This window comes from Megalops cyprinoides, chromosome 23, assembly GCF_013368585.1.
Source record: "Megalops cyprinoides isolate fMegCyp1 chromosome 23, fMegCyp1.pri, whole genome shotgun sequence".
Lineage (NCBI taxonomy): Eukaryota > Metazoa > Chordata > Actinopteri > Elopiformes > Megalopidae > Megalops > Megalops cyprinoides.
The window spans coordinates 6252848-6280817 of record NC_050605.1 but is presented as its reverse complement, the minus strand read 5'-3'; the positions used below and the strand labels follow the sequence as shown (position 1 = coordinate 6280817).

Genomic DNA, 27970 nt, shown 5'->3' with positions numbered 1-27970 from the left:
CTCACTCAGCAGGGAAACCGACGGCGCTGGACAGAGAGGAGGAGGAGGAACAGGAAGAGGAAGAGCAAGAGGAGAGTGCCTGCCACACAACCAGGGCCACACCAAACGGTCCCAGTAAACTGACAACAGCAACAAAATTCGCCCTCTACCTTCAAAAGCAAAGCTGCCAAGAACAGCAGCACGACTGGTGGGGCTCTCAGAGCAAGGCTGCCCAACGTGTACAACCAGTAACCAGGCCGCTGCGTCCACACAAGAGAGAGAAGGTCTGCGGGTCTGTCATGCTGTAGTGTTCGGACAGCTTTGCTTTGGTGCGGAGAAGGAAAGGTAACAGAGATGCCACGTGGCGGTGGTCCAGAGCGAACGAATTGGAGGGAGGGAGGGATGGGAGGGAACTCCCGTTGCTATGGAGACTGGCAGGCAGGTCAGGGTCTGCTGTCTGCGTCTGCCGTGGTTACGGGAGTCTAACCGTACCCACTCGTACGCCACAAAATGTTGATATGAAAATCTACAGCACAACGAATACTTCATCAACCCATCTTGACCCAAACCTCAGGGCTACTGATGGGATTCAGAGCAGACCCCAGAGGTATGGGCTGGAGATGGTACCTAAACCACAAGATTATGGATCAGGCATGGAAACCTACAGCCCAGGGAAGTAGGTGGGAATGGTATCTAAACCCCAGCAATACTAATGGGACACGGTAGTTAAACCTCAGGTTTGTGATCAAACATTATACCTAAGCACATGATTTGTTGATCTACAAGGCATTTAAAAGGGTTTGTGGCTAAGATATTGTATCTGATCAGATGTGGTAGAGAGGTCTTCTTCTGCCCTGTGAGATCTGAAGAGGAAGCGGTGCCAAAGGCTGAGGCTCCACTCCGCACTCCCCACCCACAGTCCGAACCGACCTTCCACCCTCTCGATCAGATCACGTTATGTTTATCAATAAGCTCAGGTCCTCGCTTGGATTCAATCAACGACACCGCGTTTCCGTCCACCCAAAGTCACCCCTCTTTTCTAAGCTTCCTCCCCCGCCGGTGTCAGTGCTGAGAGAGCACAGGCGCGCGGGCGGCGCGACGGACACCTATCCGAACAGGTCCTTCAGGTCGTTGTTGACGGAGGCGCTGTGCCGGACGGCCCCGGGGTTCATGGCGGGCGCGGCCGCCGGGGTGGGCTGGGCGAAGTTCTGCGGGTTGAAGAAGGGGTTGGCCTGCACGCCGAAGCCGCCCTGCACCCCGCCCATGGGCAGGGGCGCGGCCTGCGGGGGCTGCTGGGCGCCGAACTGGTTCAGCCACGGGCTGGGGGCCGACATGGGGGCGGACATGGGGGCCATTTGGTTGAGGGTGACTTTGGGCTTCTGCGAGGTGAAGAGGGAGTCGAGGGCGGACATGTCCGGCTTGCTGGGCTGGCTCTGGGACAGCGCCGAGAAGTTCGGGGTGCTGGTGGTGGTGGCCATGCCCCCGTACATGCCGGGGCCCGCCGGGCGCACGCCCATATTCACGCCCGGCGACGGGAAGCCCATCCCGGAGCCGAAGCCATTGGTCATGGTTCCCATGGCGCCCACCCCGCCCATGGGGGCCGCTGAGGAGAGGCCGGAGGAGATGGTCCCGGCCTGCGTGGGTCCCGGCCTGGTGCCGGCACCGAGTGACAGGTTGCTCAGTGACGTCATGTTGTTCAGCAGGCTGCTGGTCAGATCCTTTGCCTGGCAGGTATGGAGAAACAAAATCATAATTACATTTACATTTATTCATTAGGCAGAAGCCTTTATCCTTAACACATGACGCAGAGTACAACACAAGCAAAAAGCCATATAAGAAGACAATATTAGAAGCACTGGGAATGACAACACTGGCAGGAGGGGGACACGGTGGGCAGAGGGCTCTGCATCCCACCCAGAATGGTGAACAACAGCTTACTTGTGACTGCCTGTGTGGGCTTTATGTACGAGTGGCGGGTGTGGTCAGTTACCTGGGAGGTGGGCGTGGCTGGTTTGATGACCTGTGGGGCGAGGGGTTGCTGGCTCCTCAGTTTGGCCGCCTGCTCCTGCTCCTTCGCCAGACGCTGCTTCTCCTCTAGGGTCAGAGACACCTGGAGCACAGAGGGACCGAGAGAGACGTTACACAAACAGAAACGGGTCACGCAGACACAGGGAGACAGACTCAGTCTAAACCCTGACACAGACAGACGGTGTACTGACTGAAAGACAGAGGCACACAGACAGTACTTACTCTGGACGGCTGGGATGCAGTGACAGACGATCCATTCTCTTTCCCCTGCGGTGCGCTACTCACAGGGTTTCCTCCAAAGATTTGGTCAATCTGCAGAAACAGATAAGCCTCAATATCCAGCACACATATCACTGTGTGTGTGTGTGTGTGTGTGTGTGTGTGTGTTTGTGTGAGAGAGAGCAAAAGGTACATTAGACAACTCCTCATTGAGACGCGTATCTTCCTCGAATACACAAATACATAATGAGCGCAAACCACAAGCAGGTGCCCAATACACACTCCATTCTAACAGATGAGACAACACTGCATATAATCAGTAAACCAGTTCGCCCCATTAACCACATCTACATACAGATGACTGCTTTGGAGGGGGCTGGAGAGGCAAATATCTCATCTGGAATGACTTCTCGCTTTATTATTGGGGTGTTTGTCATGACCTATGTCCCAATGTTGCCAGGGCGACGCGCTCTCACCTGGTTGACGGGGCTCGGGCTGGTCTTGGGCTCCTCTGGTTGGTTCAGCTGGTTGGATATGTTCAGCGACCTGAGGGGAGGAACACAGGACTCTGAGTCACCACTCTCACACAACAGAGGCGTTATTCCCCTTTCACGCGAACTTCCCTACGAGACCGACGTCATAGCTGATATCTCTATGGCTACAGACTAGAGGAATGACAGGTACCTCTGTTGCTCCTGCATGACATGCAGCTGTTCCAGTTTGGTCTTGTGCTCCGCCTCCATCCTACTGAGCATGTCTCTGATCACGGCCATGAAGGAGTTAAACTGGGGGAAAAAAAAAAAAACATATCCAGATCAGGACATCTCTGATTACGACTACGAGGGATTAAACTGAAAATCACGTGCAGTTCGCCATGTGGGAGTGTGTGTTTCACCTGGTTAAGGTTGAGGTTGTTGTCGATGCTGAGGGAGACCAAGTGAGGAAGGCTCTTCCCAGCAAGGTGCTCTTTGGGAATACCCAGCTTCTTATGAGAAAAGGTGCACTTGTAGATCCCTATGGAGAACAATCAATTAGTGTAGCTGTTTTGCTGCTGCAGGAAGATACAACCACAGCTATCCTACTGCTGTAGGGTAGAATTCACTATTAAAGCTATTCTACTGCACTGTACTGGTCAGTGGAGAAATATCCAGCAATTCCTTTGCGAAAATAAAACGCGGGCCTAAAACTGTATGTAAATGAGTGGGAAGATCTTACCCAGAATCCCCATGAGCACAGCAGGCTCTCTGGAAGGAATCTGCTGTAGGAAAGGCAGGATCTCATCGATGACAAACCATTTATCCAGGTACTCTAGAATCTTCCCTAGGCACACCAGGGAATTTACTCGTACCTAGACAACAGACACAAACAGTTATCCAGGCGCACCATGCAGGTCATTTGAGGCTGGCCCCACTGAAAGCTTCCCCAAGCATGAGCAGCTGTTTATAAGTATATGGGTGGAAGAGGCTAGTGACACAGGAAGCTAGGCTTTGTGTTATGAATCAAGGGACACTGCAGAGAGGGTCCTTTGGTTGCTAGGGAGCAGGGCCTGTGGGTTGCAAGGGGGCGTGGCCTATGAGGTGCTTCACAGCACAGCAAAATGGCTGCTGTGGGAAGAGACTGGTATGGTGCTACAGGTCTTGGGTCATTATTGAGCAACTCACCGCGAGGGAGGAAGTCTGTAGACACGCGGATTTGATGCGTGGGATCAGGGAGTTCTTCATGGACGGGTAGTCAATCAGGTTGGCGAAGGTTGGGATGATATTTAGGCACAATTCCTGTGGGGGGGGGGGGGGGGGGTCAGAAAACCCTGTGCACATGGATCACTGAGAGATGATATACTGACCCCTCTGCCTGCTCCGGACAGACCTTTCCACCCTCCATCGGCATGTTCACAGCTCACAATCTCCTTACATTACAAAGACCTTGAGTCTGCCCTGTTCTGCCTCAGCCATTGTACTTCAGTACTGCCTCCAAGAGCTCCTCGTTTTACAGTACTGCTGTCAGACCCCAGCTCACCTGGATCTGCGTGGAGGGGGCCTCCAGCGCGCGGTACACCATGGGCAGCACGCTGTTCCTGATGTCCTCCGCCGGAGTCTTGGTCAGCAGCAGGTCCATCTTTTGCAGGAAGATCAGCAGTATCTGCAAGCAGAAAGGGGACTGCTGACAGTGGGGCCCGCGACGGGCAGCGCGGCAGCTTCAGAGACAAGCAAAGGTTAAGGCGCGCTTATTACGTCAACACTGCATGCATCACTGCACAAGGCTACGCCACTCACCATGTTACCGGCCTGGGAGCATGGAAAAGGAACACACAGAGAAACAGCAACACGACTGAGTTAAGCAGCGTCTCCACCAGAGCCACCCCTGTGGCACCAGCGCATTTCAGTGGGCGGGAGGAAAAGTCAGTTTTGCTTCATGTACCTCCTGACTCTTCCTCCAGTTCCCCTCCTTTCCTCATTTTTGGACGTTCTTTCAACTCACAGATCAATGATCATGCATTTTGTGGACAATAACCATTACATTTGTTTACATTTTTAGGGAGTGATAATTTGAGAAACACAAGCACACACTTACACACAAGCACACACATACACCCCACAGCATGTGATTAGTTTACATTTTCAAATCAGCTGTTTGTTGTGGGAACTGAGCCCTGAAGCATTTAGTTTTCTCCTTGGTGTTGAAGTTACAAACTTCATGGCATGGATGATGGATGATGAGAGTGGTGAGTGTTCGGTTGGTTAGGAACAGTGAGGGGTGGAGTGGTTCAGCGCTACTAGGTAGAGAGTGGAGCTGTGTGGTTGTAGGAGGGTACAGACAGTGCAGCTGTGTGTTTCTGGGAGAGTGAGGACAGTGGAACTGTCTGGTCCTGAGAGGGTGGAGAGAATGGAGCTGTGCGGTTCTGTGTGGGATAGCGGTGGTGAGTTATGGTGGTACCTGCACAGGCTCTTGCTGTTTGAAGACCGGATTGAGGTCCGGCAGGATCAGACGCACGTACTCCTCCTTGGTGCACTCCTCAGCGATTAGCAGCACGTTGGGCAAGACGAACGGAACCATGTCCGGATTCACAAACTCAGACGTCAACGCGGGCAGGATCCGGTGTATCACCACACGCTGAGGGTGACAGAGGTTAAAGCTCAGAAGTAGGACTGATCGCCACATGACAGAGGTCAAAGATCAGGGTAAACAGCCTATTTCACACAAACCGCAGTTCATACCAGCCTGACAAATATTTTCAAAGGCATCTCTTATTTTTCCAATCAAATATAAATGAACCATCAGAGTTCACAATGCAGGGTCAATCCTCAAATAGCCTTTCAGCCAATCACAGTTAAATGTCTGCCCCTGGCAGCCAATGACTGTACACAACTTACCTTGGGCAACTTGGGCAGGACCTTGGGAAGGCCTTTGTAGAACTGGGACTTCTGCAGGTTGTCCCTTTGAAAGAGCGAGTCAAAGTACTGCAGAGTCACAGCTCCCACGTCATCGAAGAACGGCACCTGCAACCAAAACACACCAGCACTTCACAAAATAATCCACCATAACAATAATACAGTTTCCAAAAATGAACACCTCTACGTTCACAATGTATCATGAATGCCTCTGCTGATCACACTGACAGAGGCACACAGGAAGCAGAATCACTCTGTGTTTCGGTGCTTTAATATAAACATCAGACTGTCTCTGTCAGTGTACAACACTGTAAAATGAACAGAACAGACAATCTCTGTTTCAGCAGACTACCACTGCAGACTTCACTGCTGTAATATAAACACAGCCGACTGTCATTGTTAGTGTTTCAGTACTGTAATAATAACATCCCTGCATGCAGACATGCTTACAACCACAGACAATAATTCAATATCAGTAGAAATGTGGCTTCTGGATCGTGTTGTGGCTGCCACATCCTTCCCTTCGAACCCTCTCCCCAGTGTGTGACAGTCAGAGGACGGCTGCTGCAGCTGCTGCGTCAGGCCCTGGACGGGGGTTGGTCACTCTTCTGTGAGGAGGGTGGGGAGTGTAAGTCACATGACCACAGGGGCAGACATGGTTGCCACTTGCCTTGGTCATCTGGTCAGCATCGGGCCGTACGTTGGGCGTGACGCTCAGCAGCATCTTCACGTGCTCCCGTACCGCCTCCGGGACCTTGGTCAGGGCCCCCGGGCTCAGCCGGCTCAGCTGGGGGAGCACAGTACCAACGAGTCAGAACAGGACCGCAACGCGACCGCAGCATGACCACAACACAACCATAACCTGATCATAACCACAACCTATATAAGGGGCAGGGTTTGATACCCAGATGAGGCACTGTTGTTACACCCTTAAGCAAGGCACTTAACCCAAACTGCCTCATGAAATATCCAATGGTGCAAATGGATAGCATGTAAAAATGGAAGCTACGCAAGTCGATCTGGATGAGAACTTCTGCTAAGCAAATGTGATATAATGTAACAAACTGAACATGGCCACAAGCCATGGCAAACCTGTACAGAGTGAAGTTTGGAGATGTGCTGAGTATGCAGGCCAGAGAGAGAGGCGGTGCGGTCAGGCTCACCTGGTCCAGCTGTCTGCTGAAGCTTTTGAAGATGTCCTGCTTGTTAACCTGGAAGACGGGCTTCCCCTCGCTGAAGACCGCGTGTATGACCACGCCCAACGAGTACATGTCGGAGGCGGAGTCGCAGCTGACGGACAGGATGTACTCGGGGGCGAGGTACTCCGGGTTAGGCAGGCAGAGGGACGGCAGGTTGGGGTCCCACTCCTTGCATGTGTAGGTCGGCTGATTCACACACAGATGAGAGAATGGTGAGTCTAAGCAGAGACAACCACACCGCTCTGTCTATACCCTCCTACTCTTCTCTAGCCCACCCACCCCAGTCAGGCACTGGACCAATCAGCCTGGGTAAAGCGCTATGTCTCACCTCCTGTTCTGATGGGTTGTTGGATGAGATGCTGAAGTCGAAGCCCATGATCTTCCAGGAGCCGCTCTTATTGATGATGATGTTCTCCAGACACAGGTTCCCATGGACCATCTTTACCCCGCTGTGGAGGAAGGCCAGGCCCTCAGAGATCTGCCAACGAGAGAGAAAGACAGAGGAGTGACGCAGAGTCAGACATTAGCCCTCTATGATGTATAACCAGAACAATGACAGAGAGACAGAGAAAGCACTCAAAAAGCCCCATACCACCAGACACAAATTTCCTTTCAACAGCTCCACAGGAGCCCTGAAGACTGCGACTCCACACCGTGGCATGGTGTGATGAATTTTAAATGAGACTTAAAAACAGCTCACAGCCTTTAATGGATAAAACACCTGCGCTCTCAGCTGAGCGAGATGCCTCAGTAATACACTCCAACATTATCCAAGTGCAGCGGTGCGGTATAGCCGTAAGGAGCAGGGCTTTTAACCCTAAGGTTGCAGATTTAATGGTTCAACTCCCCGGGAGGCCACTGCTGTTGTACCCTTGGGCAAGAAACTTGCCAGAATTTCCTCAGTAAATATCCAGCTGCTTAAAGGATTATATTCAGAATGTCAGCCATGTAAGTCACTCTGGTTAGCAGCATCTGTGTTGGGTAAAGAGTATGTTCTGTGTACAATTCATATCATTTCCTGTGGGCCACATACAGTGTAAAGGATCAGTGTTTTGTGGTATGAGTGTGACAGGCAGCATTGTTTGTGATTGGTGGACTCTTTCTACATGTGGGTGAGAGGGTGGAGTCTCACCTGCAGTAGGCCATACTTGGTCTCCACGTCATACAGTTTGTACTCTTTGATCTCTGTAGGAACCGGGCTGGGCAGGTTCTCCCACTGACCCAGAACATTGGCCAGGCTGGCAAACACCGGCTCTGTACAGAATGCCAGGCAGTCACTGAGAAAGAGAGCGAAAGAGAGGGAGAGAGTCATTCTTACTTTGCATCCAGACTCATGTATTATTCAGGGACCATATCCACAAAAACGACTCCGGCCTTTTTGATCCTGTTTGGCAGCACAGTAGTCAGGGTGGGAAAGCAGTCTCAGAGCAACTTGGTCTCTTTAATCAGAAAATAGACTGTGCTACCCCTCCAGGGGGGTGCTGGGCAGTGAGGGGGTGAAGAAGTGTATGTGTGTGTGTGTGTGTGTGTGTGTGTGGGCGCATTATTCACCGTGACTCCTCCAGGGGGTGCTGTACTGTGAGCAGGCGTGGGTGTCGAAGGCGGGTCAGCTGCTGCACTCCTTTCTTCAGGGAGTCGATGATCTGGTCCTTTTCAAACTTCTGATACTTGTCAATTATCTTCTTGTCGAAAACAAACACAGCTACTTCCTGAAAAACAGAGATACTATGCTGTTATCAACTCCTACAGGGACAGCATACTGGTGTCATGCAAATTCATTCTACGGAAATGAAGTTACTTATTTGCAACGCCATGCTATATAACAAACTTAATAAATATTAGTTTTTTTATCAATACAGGCAGGTTATCTGTGTCTGCCTTACACTGAACTGGGTCTCCTACCTGTTTTGTGGATTTCTTGGACCCGCTGTAGATCCTCCATGACAGCCCCGGACCACCACTGGCAATGTGCCGGCCCACTTCAAACTCGCGGGTCACTGGGTTGCCCATGACGGCACTGGTGACATCTGCGGTCACCTTGGTGACGGTGCTCTTTAGCTTGTTGAGCATGGACTCCATGGTTTGGCTAACGGTCAAGCTGCACCTACCCCAGAACATGTGAGAATATTACTGTGTCACCTGAGAGCTTGATCTATTGAAGAACACATCAAAATGTCACCATCTACCAGAGAATGTCACCATCTGCTGGAGAACACACCAGAATGTCACCTGCTACCTGAGAACAAATTAGTATGGACAGGAAGTGCCCGGTTCTCTGAAGACAGAACACCAAACTTCCTATAACCCCGAGAGAAACAAACACACGCACACACGCGCACACACGCGCACACACACGCGCACACACGCGCACACACGCGCACACACACGCACACACGCGCACACACACGCACACACACGCACACACACGCAAATTTCCTTCCCTTAAAAAACACATAGGACATCCACAAAAAGGTCCACCTTACACCTCTGACCGAACAAACACAGTTTTTTCCTCTAACGCATACATACATATTCACCCTCCCACTGTGCGTGTCCCTCTCTCTCTCTCTCTCTCACAGAGACCCACACAGACGCACACACAGCAGCGGCCAGCCTTATCTGAGGAGCACCGAACTGTGACAAATCAGGGCTGGGCAGGGAGGAGACGAGACAGAGGAGAGGTGGAGAGTTTGAGCCAGAACGACAGGAGGAGAGGGTTTAATAAAACAGAGAGTCTTTACTCCGATCCCCTTCCCTGACAATCACAAACCCTCCCAGGCACCCTTCAAACCCGGCTGAGTATCCTTTAATTCAGCTCCGTTGTTACAGCCACGCAGTAATGACTCTCAGGCTGGCTGTATTAACATTTCAAACACACGCTTGTGGGCTCAGTCTAACAGGCTTTCCAAGGCTCTAAAGGTTACTGCCTGCACAACGCTAATCACACTCAGAAACGAAGGTCTCGTCTGAATCAGGCGGACGCAGAAAAGGCCGTCTTTGCTCCTATTGTGCTGGATATGAAAACGGACCAAAAAGCTTAGATTTGGCCGGAGAAAAGAAACCGGTCAAAAAAAGCAGGATTTATCAGCTGCCATCTTCTCTCACAGCCAAGGCTCACATTTCTTTGTCTGTCCTGAGCCTGTCCTGAAACAGGACTGAGACATTCCCTGGGATACAGATCAACACCCAATTAGCAAAATGCACAGACACATCCACCACTAACTGATCAGGGAGGGTTTCCTTCATCAAGATCATATGACTCAAACTGTCAGCTAAAAGTGAGCTGCTGTGATTCACATTAACTGCCCCTTCTGTCACATGCTGAAATCTTTCCACGAGGGAAAGGCAATCACAGCAACCCTACAGGAATTTTTTTTTGGGGGGGAGGGGGGCAGGTGAGGATACGTGTGACAGTCCCTCAATGGGTAAATGAGTGGGATTGGGGACTCCTTGCTGCTTGGTTATGAATGAGAGTCTAGGCTCCTGATGGAAGCTGACACTCATTCCATTCCGTTCCAATACAGAGCATTAAAGAGGAATCCCTTCGTCATACCATTCTACCGGGTTCTACCACGTCTCATTCTGGCGTCGGAGACGTGGGCACAGTCTCAGACGCCAGTTACTGTGCCCTGAACGTGCCCCTGCATTTCAGTGAGGCAAGGCCAGAATCGCTTTCGCTGCATGCATTTCAATAATGATGCCATTTTTTTTAATTTTCAAAAACAATTTAAACAAATTTTCCAATTACAACAAACATGCAAAGTCTCAAAGTATCGTTACAACGGCAATTTGATTCCTCTATATTAGTCAGGCAACGCCGAAACAGTGTAGGTAACGTTACTAGCCTGTACTGTCGCTGTACCTACTGTATGCACTTTTGTAAGTCGCTTTGGATAAAAGCGTCTGCTAAATAAATAAATGTAAATGTAAATGTAAATTACTTTGACGTGTCTTTAAACGACCGAAAGCTAATGCTTCTTCCACACACCCTTGCCAACCTAAGCTGGACGGAGGCACATCACCACTGGCCGAAAATAGCTACTGCAAAGATATTAAAGGGTGGACATTGTGGCACAAATAAAGGCACTGGTAAAGTGGAAGTAATATGACTTAACGATCAAATTAAGTACTGGATGACAGCCCGGCTACAACCAACATTTATCGGGATCTATTTCCGACTAGCCAAACGGCTAAACGGGCAGGTAGATGGGTAGTTAGCTGGCTAGCCCGCGCTAATTCAACCTGTTACCAACCTGCCTTCGTGATATAGCTAATGCTCTGTAACGTTCCTAGCCTGTTTGTAGCACTGTATGATTTAGTCTACAGCACCACTGTTGCACATATGCCACTGCTATGCTAGTGTTATACCGGTATTAGTGTTGCACAATCAAGAAGCCAGCTAACAACTCCCAAATATTCTTGTTGCAATTTCCTGAAGAGCAACTGATGTAGACTCGGTAGTCTAACTTAGCTAACAGTTAGCAGTTCAAACGTGACGATTAACTAAATGAAGGAATGACCAAATGCCAAACTCAATGCTGTAATTTACACCATTCTGATTAGGCAGCCATTCTAACAGATGACACTACACTGAAGGGGGAAAAAACATTTCGGCTTTGACTCATTTAGCCAGCCGGCTAGCTAACTTGCTAGCAAAACAATGTTATTACAGTTTTGTCACATCTCCGGATGTGTAATCGACAGGCTACTAAAAGGTTACAGAAAACCATAAACGTTATATCAGCAAATACTCGACTTAATTATGAGTACCTAGCTAGCTACCTCATTTAGCTAACGCCTTTTTGTGTATTTCTTGAGAATTTAACACCTCCGTGGCTAGCTGACGTTAGCTAGGCCCTTCGGATGTCAGCACCTGCCTGGTTTGTTCGGCAAGCTCTGTAGCTAGTTAGCTACAGACGTCACTTTCAAACAAAATGTTTAAGCCTCTCGGGTTTGGCGTATGGGCGCTCCTTTCTAGGAAAAATATATCAGGCTTACCTTCGTCTTGAATAAGGTGTCAGTGTCTTGTTGATATCAGCTGGTGTTTTATGTCTATTAAACTATCAGCAGCGGCTGTAGACCCCTGCCTCCATGTCTACCAGCGTACAGAAACTGCCTTCTACCTGTCCGGTGAACGTCACATCCTACGACGGTCTCAGGGTTGTTTTTTTAAACAGACATCCAGCGTATTCCGTTATCATTGGTTATTTTGCTCAATGAGCCAATGGTGGTCAAATGCGTTGCCCTCTTTCAATAAAACCGGTTGTTCATCTCCACCCTTCATTCGTCATGTGACCAGCGAGACAGTCTAGTCATACAATTGACTGCGCGTCCAATGTGCGTTCCTATGGTTGTTTTTGCGGGTTGACCGCTTCAAGACCAGGGTCAAGAGTGTTCATCCTGTGGTGAAGTGAACACTAAAATGTATTTTGGACAGTGCATAAGCATACTATTAAGAAGGGTTTTATTTGATTTGGTTTGACAATATTCTTTGAATTACACTTTATGTGATCATAAAATTGTGGACGTATGCCTTGGTTTATAAATATACACACATTTATTTGCGGCGATGCTACAACTTACTACGTCACGAACTTATCTGGAGTCCTGGTGCTCAACAATATGGCCTATAGGCTACATGCATCCTTGTTATAGGCCTTTTGGTTTAGGAAATGTAGTAATGATGATTGCGTGATATCGTAGGTCATAATGGAAATATCGTATGCGCTAATTGTATATTAAATGTGATAGTATAAATGGCTATATATTAAACTTTGTCTGCTCCAGCTCTGATCGTGCGGGTACTTATGAGTGCATATGCAGTCGACTCACATGATCAACTTGATGATCTCACAGCGAAATCAATAACAGCCAACATACACTTAAAAGTTTATTAACACGTGTTACCTGTGAAATTACACTCATTAGTTTCAAGTATTTTAAAAGTGCCTTCCAGTATTAATGCTGAAAACCAAACAAATTTAACCTGAATTCTAACAGTGATCATGTCATTTTTCTCAAATCATTTCAGCAGCTGCATCAAAATTCCAGTCATAACATTCAACAAATTGGATTCAACTGCCAATAATTCCTAATGCCATAAACACCCACAAACCTAAATGCATACAGCTTGTCAGTTTCTTTTTAAATAATCAAAATATTCAGTCATGCTTTGCTATATACGAAACTACAAAATTACTTTGACAATGTTCCCTTTTCTCCGTAAAATATGGTACGTACTTCACCTCTCTGTTTTACTGTTCATATTTCATTACAGAGCTACATTTTCAGGGTGGTTTTCATAACCACTGGGAGACATGAATTCCTTTACGTTTTAAGCAGAAATATGCCCCGAAGTTAGCAAATGGTGGAGTTATTAATAACAAATGTCAGGTACTTTGTCAGAAGAACCATCTCCTTTGTTTCCTTTCAATCTTCTCCTAAAAAGGCCTAACTGTTAGAAAACTGAAGTACATACATGAAAATCACTCTCTCAACACAAACCCTGCTTGAGTTTGAGGGTGCTCTTACAAAGAAAGCCAGCATTTGTAGAAGCATCAGTCATGCGAGTCCGGTGGCCCAGCTGGTACCCTTTTATGCAGCAGATGCTAGACCACTCTTTCCACCCGTGATGCTCCACTGCTGTAGCATAGAGATTCAATGATAAAGCACTTGAGTACACCATTTCCCCCCCTCTCCTATAAAACCATGCACTAGCTGTTGAACCCAATAGTACAGTCACCCAGGTGAGAACATCGACACATTAACAGTGGCACTGACAAACAAACAAATTATCAGTTAATTTAAGGTAATTAAACACTATTGCACTTAACCTTATGCAGTTGGCAGCTTAGCTACAGTGTTTGGACTTAGTGCTACTTATTTATATTAAACATTTAACCATCAGCTCTAATGGTATGGAACTATACTAACTATGGAATATCATTCTCCTCCAAGGTTAACATTTTCCTTGTCAAATTCTTCGTAACTCTCCAAAATAGAACATCTACACCGATCAGAAGCGCATTTGCTGTGTCTGGTCAGAGGAAAAGAGCGAAAAGCCTATCCATGAACATTATTTGGTGCTGGAGTACCGCTTGGGCATGGCCACCAGATGGCGCTGTTCCCCCCCCCCCCTACAAGGTGCTGGAAAAATGCTGAAGGAAGACCACAGGGTGGTGTTTCTGGAAGTCCTTCATCAGCCTCCTCTTCTCCCTCAAGGGCAGGGAGGCATTGAGGCTGATGGCACGGATCAGCTGCTTCAGGCTCTCCAGCGTGGCTTTCTCCCTCTGGTCCTCGTACTGCTGCACCGTCACGCGCTGGCAGAAGGAGAACGCTGCACAATGGCCTTACTATTACTGCAATTATACAGCTGCAGCAACCGCTGCTGTTACCAGACTAACAATGTGAAACATCTTTGTTTTATTAAACATTCTCATTTTAAAAAATCAGAACGATTAGTGGCACGTACAGCATAAAAATTGTTAAAGGATTAACAGCGTCACTGGTTTTACACTCTTTACACTCGCTGGCTTTGCGCTTTTCACAATGTGCACCGGTAAAAATTGACCCGGGTTTGCTGCACACGGTGTGCTTGGATCAATCCCTGAACAAACAGCATAGCGTTTCCCTTTGGAGTCTGCTGGTGGAAAGAAGTTATTCTATTCACAAAGGAGCTAACCTTGCTGAACAGAGATTATGTAATTTCCACACAGACATATCACACCTGTTACATATACACAGGAAAGCACATAACATTGGTGCCTGCTTTCTCATAAAGCTACTGAAACAGTGTGGTTTATCAGACTTCTGATTCAGGGAAACTGTTAACCACATGTGACAATGCTTAGATGCTAAGTGCTTAGGTCCTTCAAAGGTGATTTGTGAATAGCAGCATATTGATCAGAAGGAGGATACACACCATAAAAATTAAGTATTCTCCAGGCTTCTACTCAATAACATCAGCTCTAATATGAATACCACATGCAGAGACCAAAGAGGGACCAGGATGTCCTAGAAAATTACGCATTTCCACTATGGGTCAAAACACAGTCACACTGATTCAGATAAAGGCAGGTATGGTTTCACAGACAGGAAAGAATCACACATTCCTCTACAAAACAGAACTAAATCAGAATTCTCCAATTCCTGTTCTCTGTTCCTGCCCCACCTAGATCCACTCAGTACAGATCACACTTACTCGCTGTTGTGTCTAGATCCCCTCCCTGCTGTAAGGACTGAAGCCTCTTGCGCACGGCCTCAATCAATGATGTTGGAGTCTGTTTCATTACATCAAAAAAAGATGATCTAACATATATTACGTACATATATTCATCAAGTACGTCAATGACAGCATGGCAATTCACATAAAACGTATTCCCAGAAAAAAGGCAACCCTGCCTTTAAGACCTGGCTCTGCGCCGATAGGGCGGCACTGTGGCATAGCAGTAAGGAGCAGGGCTCGTAACTGAAAGGTTGCTGACTCGATTCCCCACTGAAGCACTGTTGTTGTACACCCGGCCAATGTACTTCATCGACAGTCAATTGCCACAGTCAAGATCCAGCTGTATAAATGGATAAAACTAACTTATGCAAGTTGCTCTGGATAAGAGTGTCTGCTAAATGACAATAATATAATGTCATTTCTGTAGAAATGCTGGGAACCTGTGAGGAGGAACAGGTAAGAAGGCCCTTACCTTGAAGAGGTGCGGTTGGCTGTCCATCAGAAACAGAACCAGCTGCTCGCTCTGAGCCCGGGTCAGTACATTATTCTGCACAATGGCCTTCAGGAAGGTCCGGCAGACCGTCACACGGTTGTCTGCCTGCCTCCAGCAAGAGGGACACAAGAGGGACATACAGCTCAAGTCCCATATTCGTGCAGGTGTTACAAAGCAGACATACAGTACTAAATGAAATTTTCAATTACCATTTTTATTATTGCAATAATTGTTACGCTGTCTGACACCGTGCTAAAAGGTTGAAGCCAATTTATTATGGTTCTCACAGGGAGTTTTAAAATCTTTTCAGCTATTGTGACTTGATGCTGTGAGTGGCTGTGGGTGAATGTAATGGTAATCCAGCCAACCTCAGCTGTTGTGTGCTGGGGTAAGTCAGTCAGACAATTTTGCATCTGATCCATCTCTACCAGTGCTGATCATGTGACCATGCTCCATGCCTGATTATGTTCTATAGAATAACATTCACTTAAGAATAACAGAGTAGTCTGACATCAACTTGGATGGGTTGTGCCTTTATGCTTAAAGTTTAGCTCTTACAGAGGTGGGTGTTGCTAGTGGAAACAGTGGGACAAGTAGAGGGTAAAGGTACAGCACAGTGGTCGGTATCAGTGCAGTGAGGAGGTGAGGGTAAGTTGCAGTGCCCATTTCTGCAGGGCTGTGATCAGAGTTACAAACCCATTTGAAGAGTGTTAGGGACAGATTTAAAGTGTAAGGGGTGCGGTTATAACAACCAACACCACAGTGCACGGTACCCAATACAGCCGTGTCGCATGGCAGCGGGCTGTGCCAGTTATACCGCAGGGTTCAGAATGGCACCTGTTTATGCAGCCGGACGGCCTCTGGCTGCGCAGCCGCAGCCATGAAGCCCAGCAGGCTGCGCAGCTCGTCCCTGGTGTTGGGCTCCAGCAGCCTCAGGCACAGCTGCGAGGCTGTGAGGGCGTCCTCCCGCTTCCCGCGGTCTGAAACGCAAGCAGGGGCCTCAGAGCGGGAACACGGCAGCGGCAGCAGCTTGAAGACACAGATCAGGTGAACGTGGGGAAACGTTGTGGGCGAATGTTGCGTGTCTGCCGTGGCGGACAGCGGCCTCACCTAGCAGCTCCAGGATGGCGCAGTGGATGTCAAGGTGGCGGCCGGAGAGAAACGGTGCCCTCTCTTGGCCGCTGTAGTACTTCGCGATGGTGTCGAAGAGCAGCCTCTTCTGTGGCCCTAGGCTGCTGTCCCCAACAGCGCCACCCTGCTGGAGATGTTCCCCCGCAACTACAATCAGCTGGTCCGGGAAGTGCTCCAGGCAGTCAGCGGCCGCAGCCAGCCAGGAGTCCAGTCTACGGGGGGGGGGGGGGCAGAAAGGAAAAGGGGACAACCAGAGGCACAGGTCAGTCTACAAGAGAGGGTCAGAAGGGACTGAGAAATACAACACACAGACTGTAGATACTCAAAGTCAGAAACCTACAGTAAGTTAATGACCCCTGAACCAGTCAAATGCGACACACATGCCTCAACAGTCAACAGGTATGTCTGCCATGTTACATTGTTACTTAAGCGGTTTAATGCAACAATATCCCACTACGAAACTTCATTCAATTGCAATACAATTACTGTACTGTATGTGTTATGCAGTTCTGGTACTGACTCAGGGAGGTTCAGGCTTTGGGTGACCTCCCTGTCCAGGTAGGTGTTGGAGATTACAAGGTCATCGCGGTTACACAAGGGGGCGCTCCTCTGTGGCTCAGTCTTGGTCGGCGACATCAGGATGCTGTCCAGGACGGGCAGCTCGACGACCTGCAGCAGCTGCAGGAGTGTCTGCTGCTTCCACACCTCCTCCACCACTGGGGGGCACAGAGCAACTCAGCGACACCAGCTAAGCTCAAAATGACCAAACAGCTGCTCACAGCACAGAGAGAGACCAGTGGGTTGCAGCAGAGCGACCAGCAGCTAACTAGACAGAAATAGACCAGCAGCTCCATTCACTGCTCATTATGTGAACCAGTTGATTACGTTATCTGCAAAAGAACAGCTGGCAGATTAGCAAAACAGATTGCCCATGTGGGCCTGATTAATCACTTATTCATGCATCTCTTGGGTTTATTAAGTGTGCCTTTTATCTTCAGTGTTGCCTTACCACAGAAACCCCTTTGACTTCTTCCCCCAGCGTGCTTATGATCACATTTTATAATCTCAGAATGGAGAAGCTGATTTCTCAATCTCACATGCTGAAGAAGACACAGAATCGTTCAGTGTTCCGGACAAACTTCCCAACTCACCCACCAGGATGCCATTTTTCCAAACTGATTCCAAATGATTAATTATTTCAGGCTGACTGAGCCATCCACTGACCTCCAAGTTGGCTTTAACACCACCTAACAGATATCTGCTGTGTCTTCTGTTAAAGAAATATTGTATGTAATTGGAGGTCATGGAGGCATAATTTAGAACCCTGGTTTTACCATTCTTGACACTGGTGGGAAAGCCTGTTTCTGTGGATTAGCTAACTCACATGGACAAGAACCTGACGACCAGGTCTGGTTCTGGGTATTACCTCTCTTTTATAGAAAGCTGGTAGCTACAACTGGTTCTCAGTATTACTGTACCTCTCTTTGACAGGAAGCTGGTGGGTGGGGATCTTCTCAGGGCTGAGGGGGAGGACGGGTGCAGGTTGATGGTCTTCAGCAGTTTCTCCACCCTCCTGTCTGAGGACTCCACGGCCAGAGGGTTGGAGATGGTCGTTTGATCCAGTCTGGGGTGGGAGAGGGTGACATCACAATTGCAGCAACTGTGCGCGGTCCAAATGGGACCCTTCAACTGAGTCACAGATCAGCACAGAAGCATAAAGCTGTCTAAGCTTCATCTTTACCATGTGATCAAAAAACATCATACATTTATGACATTAAGTCTGTCATTTCCCTGAGAAAATTCATAAATTCCCTTTACATAGTTTAGCCAGACTTACATAACATCCTCTTGATGTTACATACATCCTCTTGAGCAGCAGTATCCCAGCAGGGATTCAAACCAGCAACCTTTTGGTTACAAGGCCTGCTCTTTACCACTATGCTACACTGACAGTGCTCTTGTGCGCATTTCTTTCAGCATTGTTGTGATTTAGTACATTACAATAACGGGCAGCAGTGTAGCATAGTGGTTAAGGAGCAGGACTCGTGACCAAAAGGTTGCCTGTTCAATTCCCCGCTGGGGTACTGCTGTTGTACCCTTGGGCAAGGTACTTAACCCACAATTGACTCAGTAAATATCCAACATTGTAACTGATGTAAGTTGCTCTGGGTAAGAGCGTCTGCTAAATACCACTAATGTAGTACATATACACCCATAAGAGCAGCAAAATCATAGTAATATGGACTGTTGAAAACAATACACAAGAGCTGAGGCTAGACCTGGGCATCTTCCTTCTCCTCCAGCCAGCCTCCTCAGGTGTTACACTCTTTTCGGCGCTGCTTTTCTCAGCAGAACCAGGCAGGGCGTCGCGGTCCAGGAAGCGGTACAGGCTGCAGCTGGAGTCCTCGAAGGCCGTCTCCCTCTGCCGGCGGAAGAGCTTGACCCCGACGGGCTCGAACACCCGGGCCTCCATCAGGGCCTGGCAGAGACGGGCGGCCTTGAGGCGCGACACCTCGCTGGAGCAGAAGACCACGCTCTGCATGAGGTGGCTGAGCAACGCGTCCACCGCGTCCGAGCCCGTGAAGCAGTCGGCGTGCGTGCGCAGGTGCTTCCGCCGCGGCCGCACCTCCACCTGCGCGTGCAGCGCCAGGATGAGGCTCCGCCACAGCTGCGTGGCGCGGAAGGGTCCCGAGGAGCCTGCGGGGGGGGGGGGCAAACTCCGGTCAGAAATCGCCTGCAGCAGCTGTCAGGCCAAAACACCCAATACTTCAACTCTCAAAGGTGAAAATTCAGAACAAGGCCTGAATTTTTTTTTATCAACATCTCAAAAGACCATGGCCCCCAGATCCTCTGGAGGTCTTCTTTTTTTTTGGACTGAAAACAATTAATGTTTTTCGGGATTACTCCAATGGTAATATTAAGGATTTCCGACAAGTGCTTATAATTCACATTTATTCATTTGGTAGACGCTTTTATCCAAAGCAACTTACAAGTGAGGCAGAGTACAGCACAAGCACAAAACCATATAAGAAGTCAACAATATTAGAAGTGTTGCATGACCAGGTTTCAATAGTTAGCCAAACAAGGTAGCAGCCAGCTGGTAGAGACACAAGTACGGGGGAGAAAGCTCGGGGTAGTGATTTTGCGCCGCAATGTGACGAGACCACCGGGTCGGGTGGAACATACACTTGTAGTAGTTCAAGTAGGTAGTTGCAGTTTTGTTGGATGTTCTTGATGCAAGCATCAAGGCCTTGACATTGATGCAGGCAGCTACAGGGAGCCAGCGGAGGGAGACAGAGAGAGTTGTAACATGGGCATTTCTCGGTAGGTTGAAAACCAGACGCGCAGCCATACTTGAAGGCAGGCCAGCCAAGAGAGCACTGCAGTAGTCCAGTCTTGAGGTGACAAGAGCCTGGACAAGGACCTGTGCAGCATAGTCAGATAGGTAGGGCCTGATTTTCCTGATGTTGTACAGCGCAAGTCTGCATGATCTGGCAGTCATCAAGATGAGGTCAGTGAAGTTTAGCTAGTCATCAAACGCTAACCCCAGGTTCCTTGCAGACCTGGATGGAGTGTCTTTGAGCCAAGCTAAATGGTTGAGTTGAGCTGAATCGAAGGGCTGGCTGGGATGATGAGGAGCACCGTTTAAGGTTAAATTGTAGGTGGCGCTCCTTCATCAAGCCTGAGATGAGAGGCAGGGGGCCAAGCACCAATCCCTGAGGTACCCCGGTGGCTAATTAATCTATGTTGCTCACTTGAATTTGTCTGTTCTATGGCAATTACCAATCTGTAGTAATAATAGTGTTAATAAATATAGCCAGCATGTCAAGTGCTCCTAAAAATGTATGGAATTATTCATACACCACAAATCTCATGCATTGACTACAAGGGAGACTGACTTGTGCCTGGGGACTACTTTTTTCTTACCTCATTTCTGGTGAACTCCATTTGACAATAGCATTATTACTACTACAGCAAGTGTACAGGCTGATATACAATTACGTAATGTATGTAATCTAAACCAGTAGTGTGGAAAGCGAGTAATTTACCTGGGCGAACTGGATACCCTCACCCCAAAATCAATGACAGCAGAATGACGCATACTGGACTACAAATGTTGTTATATCTACATTACATTAACCTAATATTATGTGGGTTAAAGTTTCGTGTTAGACTATATAAAGGTGAGATTAAGTTTATGGAAGGAAGTATGTATTTTTAGAGATGTGGTTTTGGTTCGAGAGTTGCATGACTGATCGAAGTTGCCACTGACATAACTCTTGTGAGCATTTAGCCAGGTAACTGGTCGAAGTGGCACGTATTCCGTCCTCAAAGTAACCGAGTCGATGGGACATTCCCTACAGATCTAAAAGAGACAACTGTTTCAAGTGCCCTCCCCGTCCCGATTCTTTCCAGTCCGGTTGTCTGTTCTGGCCCTTAGATTACTTAAGTAATCGTCAGATCATGCAATATAACCATGCTATCGCTAGCCAGCTAACACAATATTTAGAGACAAGTCCTAAGAGACTGTGGTTATGACACAGTTTGTTGAGATGAATAGCTAAGTTATGCTGCCAGCTAGCTAGCGAACTACGTAAAACAATCAGGCTGGCTAAGGAGTTAGCTAAGTTGTAACCGGTGGGATATTGTCTGACTGTGGTAAACCAGATAAATTACCTCGCTAACTAGCAAGCGTCTTGGGGGTTTTGGTCTAGCTAAACTGCAACATATAAACTGCAATAAGCATTGGCACGTTTGAAAATTGAAATTAACACATCACCACAAATTACTCACATATCTGAGCATTTTCTCGAATGCTTCTTGTTTGGCTGTTTAATCTTCTAAACCTCGGAGTCAAATCGACCGCCATCACGAATCCGGAAATTGCGTCATAGGGTCTAAATTTAACTGATCCAATTGGACTGTGAAATCCGGCCTTTGAAGATTAGTATTCTATCAGTATGTGTTAAAGGAAGCACTGAATGGTTTTATATAATCTAGTCTACTCTGTTGCATTATCATTATTAACTTTAAATTTTAATGTTAACTACAAAGTACTTGCCTAACTTACCCAGCTGTCAATTGCAGATGGTTTGCTCCATTGGCTATGGGCAACTGAGTTAAACGCAGAATTTGCGTGCCGTGTAACCGTCAAGCAATTTTCTGTGGGTGTAGGGGGTCATGTTGACCTTGAAAATAAGGCTGTATGCTCCTCAGCTACTGTGTTTGAAATTCAAAAAAAAAAAAAAAAAACCTATTGTGCAAGTTAATTATTTTTGGTACAGAACAGTAGCCTAATATACATACACACACACAAATGTAGCCTACTATCTATTTGCTCGTTGAAAGTTCAAAATACTGTAGCCTACAATACAAATAGCCTACTGAAATTCATTTAAGCAAAAAAAAAAAAAAACATAGCTTCCTTCAATGGTAAACTATACACTTTTCACAATTTCTTTTGCGCCTAATTTTAAACAGTAAAACGCTCTATAAAAGTAAAAAGTAACTAAATTTAGCCTAATTGATGATGAATTTAATAATGAACAATGAATTTAAGACCGACGCTTACTGAGTGTGACGTGACTCAAAAAAAAAAAAACACCACAGCTTGTAGGTAACTGGGCGCCAACAATTCCGTAAGAAGAGTGTGATTAACCACATCCACTGAGACGGAAAGAGAAACTGTCTCGCTGAAATTCACGTTACTGCGAAATGATAATTTTTTTCTAAGGATTACTGCCACAGATTCGGGTCCTATCGAAATGCAGCAGATCTTCCTTTTTTGTCTTTACCTGGCAAAGGGTGAGTGAAACTGTTCTGATAAAACCTAATTTCAGGAACTGATGTTTATAAATCCTTAGCCTACAGTAGCCTACACAGTGTGCCTTTTTCATTTCATATAAAAGTAGAGATTGTGAAACCATAGAGATAAAACATTATGTTACTTTTATCTAGGTAGGCCTATGTGTGGAATGGTGGGCTTTGTGTTGAATCGTGCAGATTAATTTTAAGAAGATACACTGATGACATCTGCTGAAAGTAGTCTAGCTGGCTGTTTTCCGTCGAAGTCCTGAGACCTCTACCAAGAGAACCTGCAGAACAGCAGTCAAAACGATCTAAATCCCCTCAAATATATTCATTTTAAACTTTTCTGAAAATTAGAAAAAAAAATAGGTAAAATCATAGAGCGTGCGGAGCTCCGCCAATTATTCATGGTAATTTGTAGTGGAATTTGCATCGATGCTTAAATATACACTTGCACATAAAAATGTATTGTATTGGTCACAAACAGTGGCGCAAGTTGCCTAATTTTGTCCGATAAAAATAATAATAATAACCGGCAATAGGCTAATATAGAATAAAAAAAAACCGGCAAGGATACGGGCTTAGGCTACAGGGAAGACAATGGAATTTTTTACATTACGCTGCCAAGCTATAGGATTTTGATTGGTGTTCCTTTAGCCGACCATTGTGCTATGTTGTGACTTGCTCAATTTATGTTCACTCGACATTTGAAAATAGTCATGTGCGTATGCAGCAATATTTCTTTCTGAAATGACTTCGAACGTGCGCAACTCATGTTTCCTCACTTGTGAAATTAGTCATGTGTGTAACCTATTGAACAGTATGGTTTCATACCTCGGTAAAAAAAAAACTACGTGTATACTACCGGAATAAACTTTTTGAACTTTTTAAGTTTGGAATTTTGTGCATGAAACTATACACTTTCACTCAGCTAAAACATAATTTAGGATAAATGAGGTGTAGAAATTAAATCCACTGGAAGGCAATTTTTTTAGCTTAGGCTACAGGGAAGACAATGGAATTTTTTACATTACGCTGCCAAGCTATAGGATTTTGATTGGTGTTACTTTAGCCGACCATTGTGCTATGTTGTGACTTGCTCAATTTATGTTCACTCGACATTTGAAAATAGTCATGTGCGTATGCAGCAATATTTCTTTCTGAAATGACTTCGAACGTGCGCAATTCATGTTTCCTCACTTGTGAAATTAGTCATGTTTGTAACCTATTGAACAGTATGGTTTCATACCTCGGTAAATAAAAAGTACGTGTATACTACCGGAATAAACTTTTTGAATTTTGTGCATGAAACTATACACTTTCACTCAACTAAACATAATTTAGGATAAATGAGGTGTAGAAATTAAATCCACTGGAAGGCAATTTTTTAATACCCCCCAAAAAGCGGGTTCTTTATAAAATATAAATTTCATTTGTCCTCATTTGAAGAATTGATGTTTATAAATAAATATATACTATATGGACAAAATTGGCCATACCTGTTAATTATTGAATTCCGGTGTTTCAATCAGACCCGTTGGCACAGGTGTATAAAATCAATACAGTCTCCATTTGCAAACATTTGTGATACGAAATGGGTCGTTCTGAAGAGCTCAGTGACTTCAAGCGTGGTACTGCGATAGGATGCCACCTTTGCAATAATACGGTTCGTGAAATTTCGTCCCTGCTGGATATTCCACGGTCAACTGTAAGTGATATTATTAGAAAGTGGAAGCGTTTAGGAACAACAGCAACTCAGTCACGAAGCGGAAGACCGCGTAAAATCACAGAGCGGGGTCAACGACTGCTAAGGCGCATGGTGCGTAAAAGTCGCCAAAGCTCTGCTGATTCCATAGCTGAAGAGTTCTGAACTTCCACTGGCATTAATGTAAGCACAAAAACTGTGCGGCGGGAGCTTCATGGAATGGGTTTCCATGGCCGAGCAGCTGCATGCAAGCCTCACATCACCAAGTCCAATGCCAAGCCTCGGATGAAGCGGTGTGAAGCACACCGACACTGGACTGTGGAGTGACGAATCGCGCTTCTCTGTTTGGCAGTCAGATGGGCGAGTCCGGGCTTGGCGGATGCCGGAAGAACGTTACCTGCCTGACTGCATTGTGCCAACTGTGAAGTTTGATGGAGGAGGGATAATGGTGTGGGGCTGTTTTTCAGGGTTTGGGGTAGGCCCCTTATCGCAAGTGAAGGGCAATCTTAATGCTTCAGCATACCAAGACATTTTGGACAATGCTATGCTTGCAACTTTGTGGCAACAGTTTGGGGAAGGCCCTTTTCTATTCCAACATGACTGTGCCCCAGTGCACAAAGCAAGGACTATAAAGACATGGTTTGATGGGTTTGGTGTGGAAGAACTTGACTGGCCCGCACAGAGCCCTGACCTCAACCCCATCGAGCACCTTTGGGATGAACTGGAACGGACTTTGCGAGCCAGGCCTTCTTGTCCAACATCAGTGCCTGACCTCACAAATGCTCTACAGAACGAATGGGCACAAATTCCCACAGAAACACTCCAAAATCTTGTGGAAAGCCTTCCAAGAAGAGTGGAAGCTGCAAAAGGGGGACCAACTCCATATTAAATTATATGTATTTGAATACAATGTCATTACAGTCCCTGTTGGTGTAATGGTCGGGCGTCTTTTGTCCATATAGTGTATTTCACGGTGTCTTTTTTTTCTTTTTGCATAAAAGAGCCGAGTGTGCAGCCAAAGTGATGAGATTTTGCTGCTTTTGTCCATTTTGTGGAATGGTGTGCTTTGTGCTGACTCATGCAGATTCTGATCATTTTAACAAGAGACACTAGTATTATCACTGTATCACTACTGTTAGCATGAGTTCTGATGGAAAGGAGATGGGTGTTTTCAGCTGAAGAGCGCTAACACCTCTACCTAGAGGACCTGTAGCGCAGGTTTTGATTTATGTATAAAGCAAAAAGTTTGAAAAAAGATATTCCATCTTGTCTAAGACAGGTTTATTAGCACCCTGCAATCCAATCCTACATTTTAAAATATGAAAGACATATCCTTGTGTGTTGTATAAATTCCTGCCTTTGCTAGGCGTGGCTACTTACTCAGTGACCATACACAAGAACTGCTCAGACCTCTCCGATGGAAATGGATACAAGATACTAACAGAGAAGGCGCTGGGGAGGAGTCTGCAGTCATGTGAACAGGAGTGGACATTACAGGTGGGAAGCTCTGGATTCTTAAGCTGTAGAAGAAAAAAATTAATACAATAAATCATTTGAAATTCTTGTTTAGCCGTATTTTTTTTCTGGATATGATATTTAAGAGCTGGAGAAGACAAAACTATTATGGTTCCACTCATACTTTGATCCTTATCGTTATCTATTACACAGTTCGGCTTCAGAAGTTATCACAACAAGTGAGCTCATCGCGTGGGAGGGGAGGGTTGCTTTTCAAAACCTGCAGCAGACTACAGCTCCAGGTGCATGCATTTAGGTGTGTGTGCAGACAGAGCCACCATGGCTGGTGCTGGTTTGCTTTCCGCAGGGTCCTGGGAACCAGTCCATCCAGGTTGGTTTGTACCAGGAGCAGCATGCAGAGACTGCCCCTCCTGTGATGTCTCTGACCCGGCAGCAGATTCAGACGGCCTCCTGCGTCAACCTCACCCTAACCGCGCACTGTGAACAGGTGAGCAAACTCTATCACTGTGGCAACAGACTTTCGCATTGTCTCCCTCTCACAACCCTGATGAAGCTCTCTCTGCACTGTTGTGTTACAGGTGATCTCTGCCAACTTCTGGGGTAGGAGAGAACATACAGTATATCTATTAACCCTTTTCATAACATCAGTGGAGAGGTGTTTCTTTTTAGTGTGTGTGTCACTAGTAGTATAGCAAGGACTGAACTACACCTCTCCACAGTGCGGTTGCACATTTTACCACTAACATGGTAAAAACCTTTAAAATATACAGATTTATTGAAGCAAATGTTCCAATGTTTCGGAATCTGTTTTGTGTCAGGGCAAGGCTGTTGATCTTAAAACAGATTATCATGCTAAGTCTAAATAATTTTGCTTTGTTTGATTAGTAATTCCCAGTGAGACTGAAAGTACAGGTGTTGGCTCAATAGTGGGTAAGTATATGATTTATTGTTTACTTTATATAACGTCAGAACAGCACAGATCTGTAAACACTTCATCTTTCTCTCATGGCTGCTGCTGACATGCTATATCCTCTGCCCTCTAGTGGTTGCATCTGTTCTGCTGATCTTAGTTATCATCATCATCATCATCATAATCATCATAGCTGTTGCCTGCAAGAAAAAACAGGTGAAATTAACCTCTTGTTTCTTATATTTTGTTGACAATTTTTTTAAAACGTCTACAAATTCATTAATTTATGTGAATCAACCGACATTGATAATGCAGGTTGCAGGTTTTACGATGTTCAAGTGCTGTTGGGTCTTCTCCACTGTCAGAACTATAACCAAGGAGAACTGTGGAGTTTTGGTTCCAAGTGTTCTCTGGCTTCTGTAGAAACTCTATCATTCAGTTTAGCCAGAAAAGAAAAGGCACTTACCTCACTGCTTTGGCAAGCAGAGAGTTTAAACACCAGGCTAATACCTCAGGGATTGACAGAGGGAGGTCCTATATGTTTACTCTTTTGTGGTAATCTGTAGTAGGCATAGCAAACCATGAACTGAAACACTCATTAGATGAGGTGGATGTGAGGGCATTTTGTAATTCTGGAGGTTGTGTTATGACGGACGTTGTGGAAACTGAGAACAACTTGACACTGGAAGGCAAAGGGTGAGAGAGTTGCACTGATTCAAATATGACTGTAAAATCACTGACTGTTTCATTTCTAAAAGAAATGCCACAGACTGAGATAAGTGTTCAGTCCGGTTTCCTATCTGAACACTCCTGAGCCAATAGAATCGTTTTAAAAAAACTCAATGGCCCAGAAAAAAAGAGCCAAATAAACCAAAAGCACGACCATGCCAATATCATGTGACAGGGTGACTATAAAAATCAATTCTAGGCAACATGTTTACTGCTAAATCATGTGCTGAATGGTACTGCCCAGTCTAAAAGTGGTCAGCTAGACATTTTTCCCAGTGGGTCGATTTAATGGTCTGGGATTTTTTTTATACTTAGTAGTATGATAGTAAACAGTGCACTGAAAGGTCATTGGCTAAGTTCAGACAGTTATGAAGTGAATGTTACAACTGCATAGCTAAAGTTTACCGCAAACTGCTTGCACTTCTTAAAATTCTACGAGAACAACACTGTTGATATGGTTTCTGTGGCCTGGCCACTTAAGGTCAGGTTCAGCTGCAGTCTTAACCCCATTTAGCTTTTACTATATACTAGCAACAGTCATTTGTGGCACAAAGGAGCACAGGCTTTCTCATGAACTGTCCCTGCTAGAAAAGACACACACATCAAAATCGCAAAAATGTGTCTTTATCAATCCATTATGTACCACGGACAGCCGATAAAAGTTTATTTACAATTTTATT

At 46.3% G+C, this 27970-nt stretch overlaps 2 protein-coding genes across 5 annotated transcripts; both read right to left on the bottom strand.

The window, feature by feature from the left end:
* Positions 1-39: 39 nt before the first annotated feature.
* Positions 40-11912, bottom strand: scyl2 (SCY1 like pseudokinase 2). 4 transcript variants are annotated; one of them, XM_036517982.1, is made up of 19 exons: positions 11813-11912; positions 8717-8918; positions 8366-8523; positions 7947-8091; positions 7143-7292; positions 6779-7000; positions 6286-6402; positions 5598-5723; positions 5161-5337; positions 4500-4511; positions 4243-4365; positions 3888-4001; positions 3442-3574; positions 3122-3240; positions 2911-3011; positions 2703-2772; positions 2230-2319; positions 1970-2089; positions 1086-1703 (listed from the first exon to the last, which is right to left on the bottom strand). In XM_036517982.1, the coding sequence occupies exons 2-19, from the start codon at positions 8891-8893 to the stop codon at positions 1086-1088; spliced, it is 2772 nt and encodes a 923-aa protein (XP_036373875.1). In that variant the 5' UTR covers positions 8894-8918; positions 11813-11912. The 4 variants fall into 4 exon arrangements, with proteins under 4 accessions (XP_036373877.1, XP_036373876.1, XP_036373879.1 ...); XM_036517984.1 differs by lacking the exon at positions 4500-4511 and having other exon boundaries at positions 40-1703; XM_036517983.1 differs by lacking the exon at positions 11813-11912 and having other exon boundaries at positions 40-1703; positions 8717-8893.
* A 2038-nt stretch (positions 11913-13950) lies between these two features.
* On the bottom strand, positions 13951-21532 carry depdc4 (DEP domain containing 4). Its single transcript, XM_036518412.1, has 9 exons — positions 21457-21532; positions 18942-19359; positions 18141-18286; positions 17183-17378; positions 16642-16874; positions 16369-16511; positions 15511-15636; positions 15015-15093; positions 13951-14150 (listed from the first exon to the last, which is right to left on the bottom strand). Exons 1-9 carry the CDS (start codon positions 21530-21532, stop codon positions 13951-13953), a joined length of 1617 nt encoding a protein of 538 aa, XP_036374305.1.
* Positions 21533-27970: the final 6438 nt, after the last annotated feature.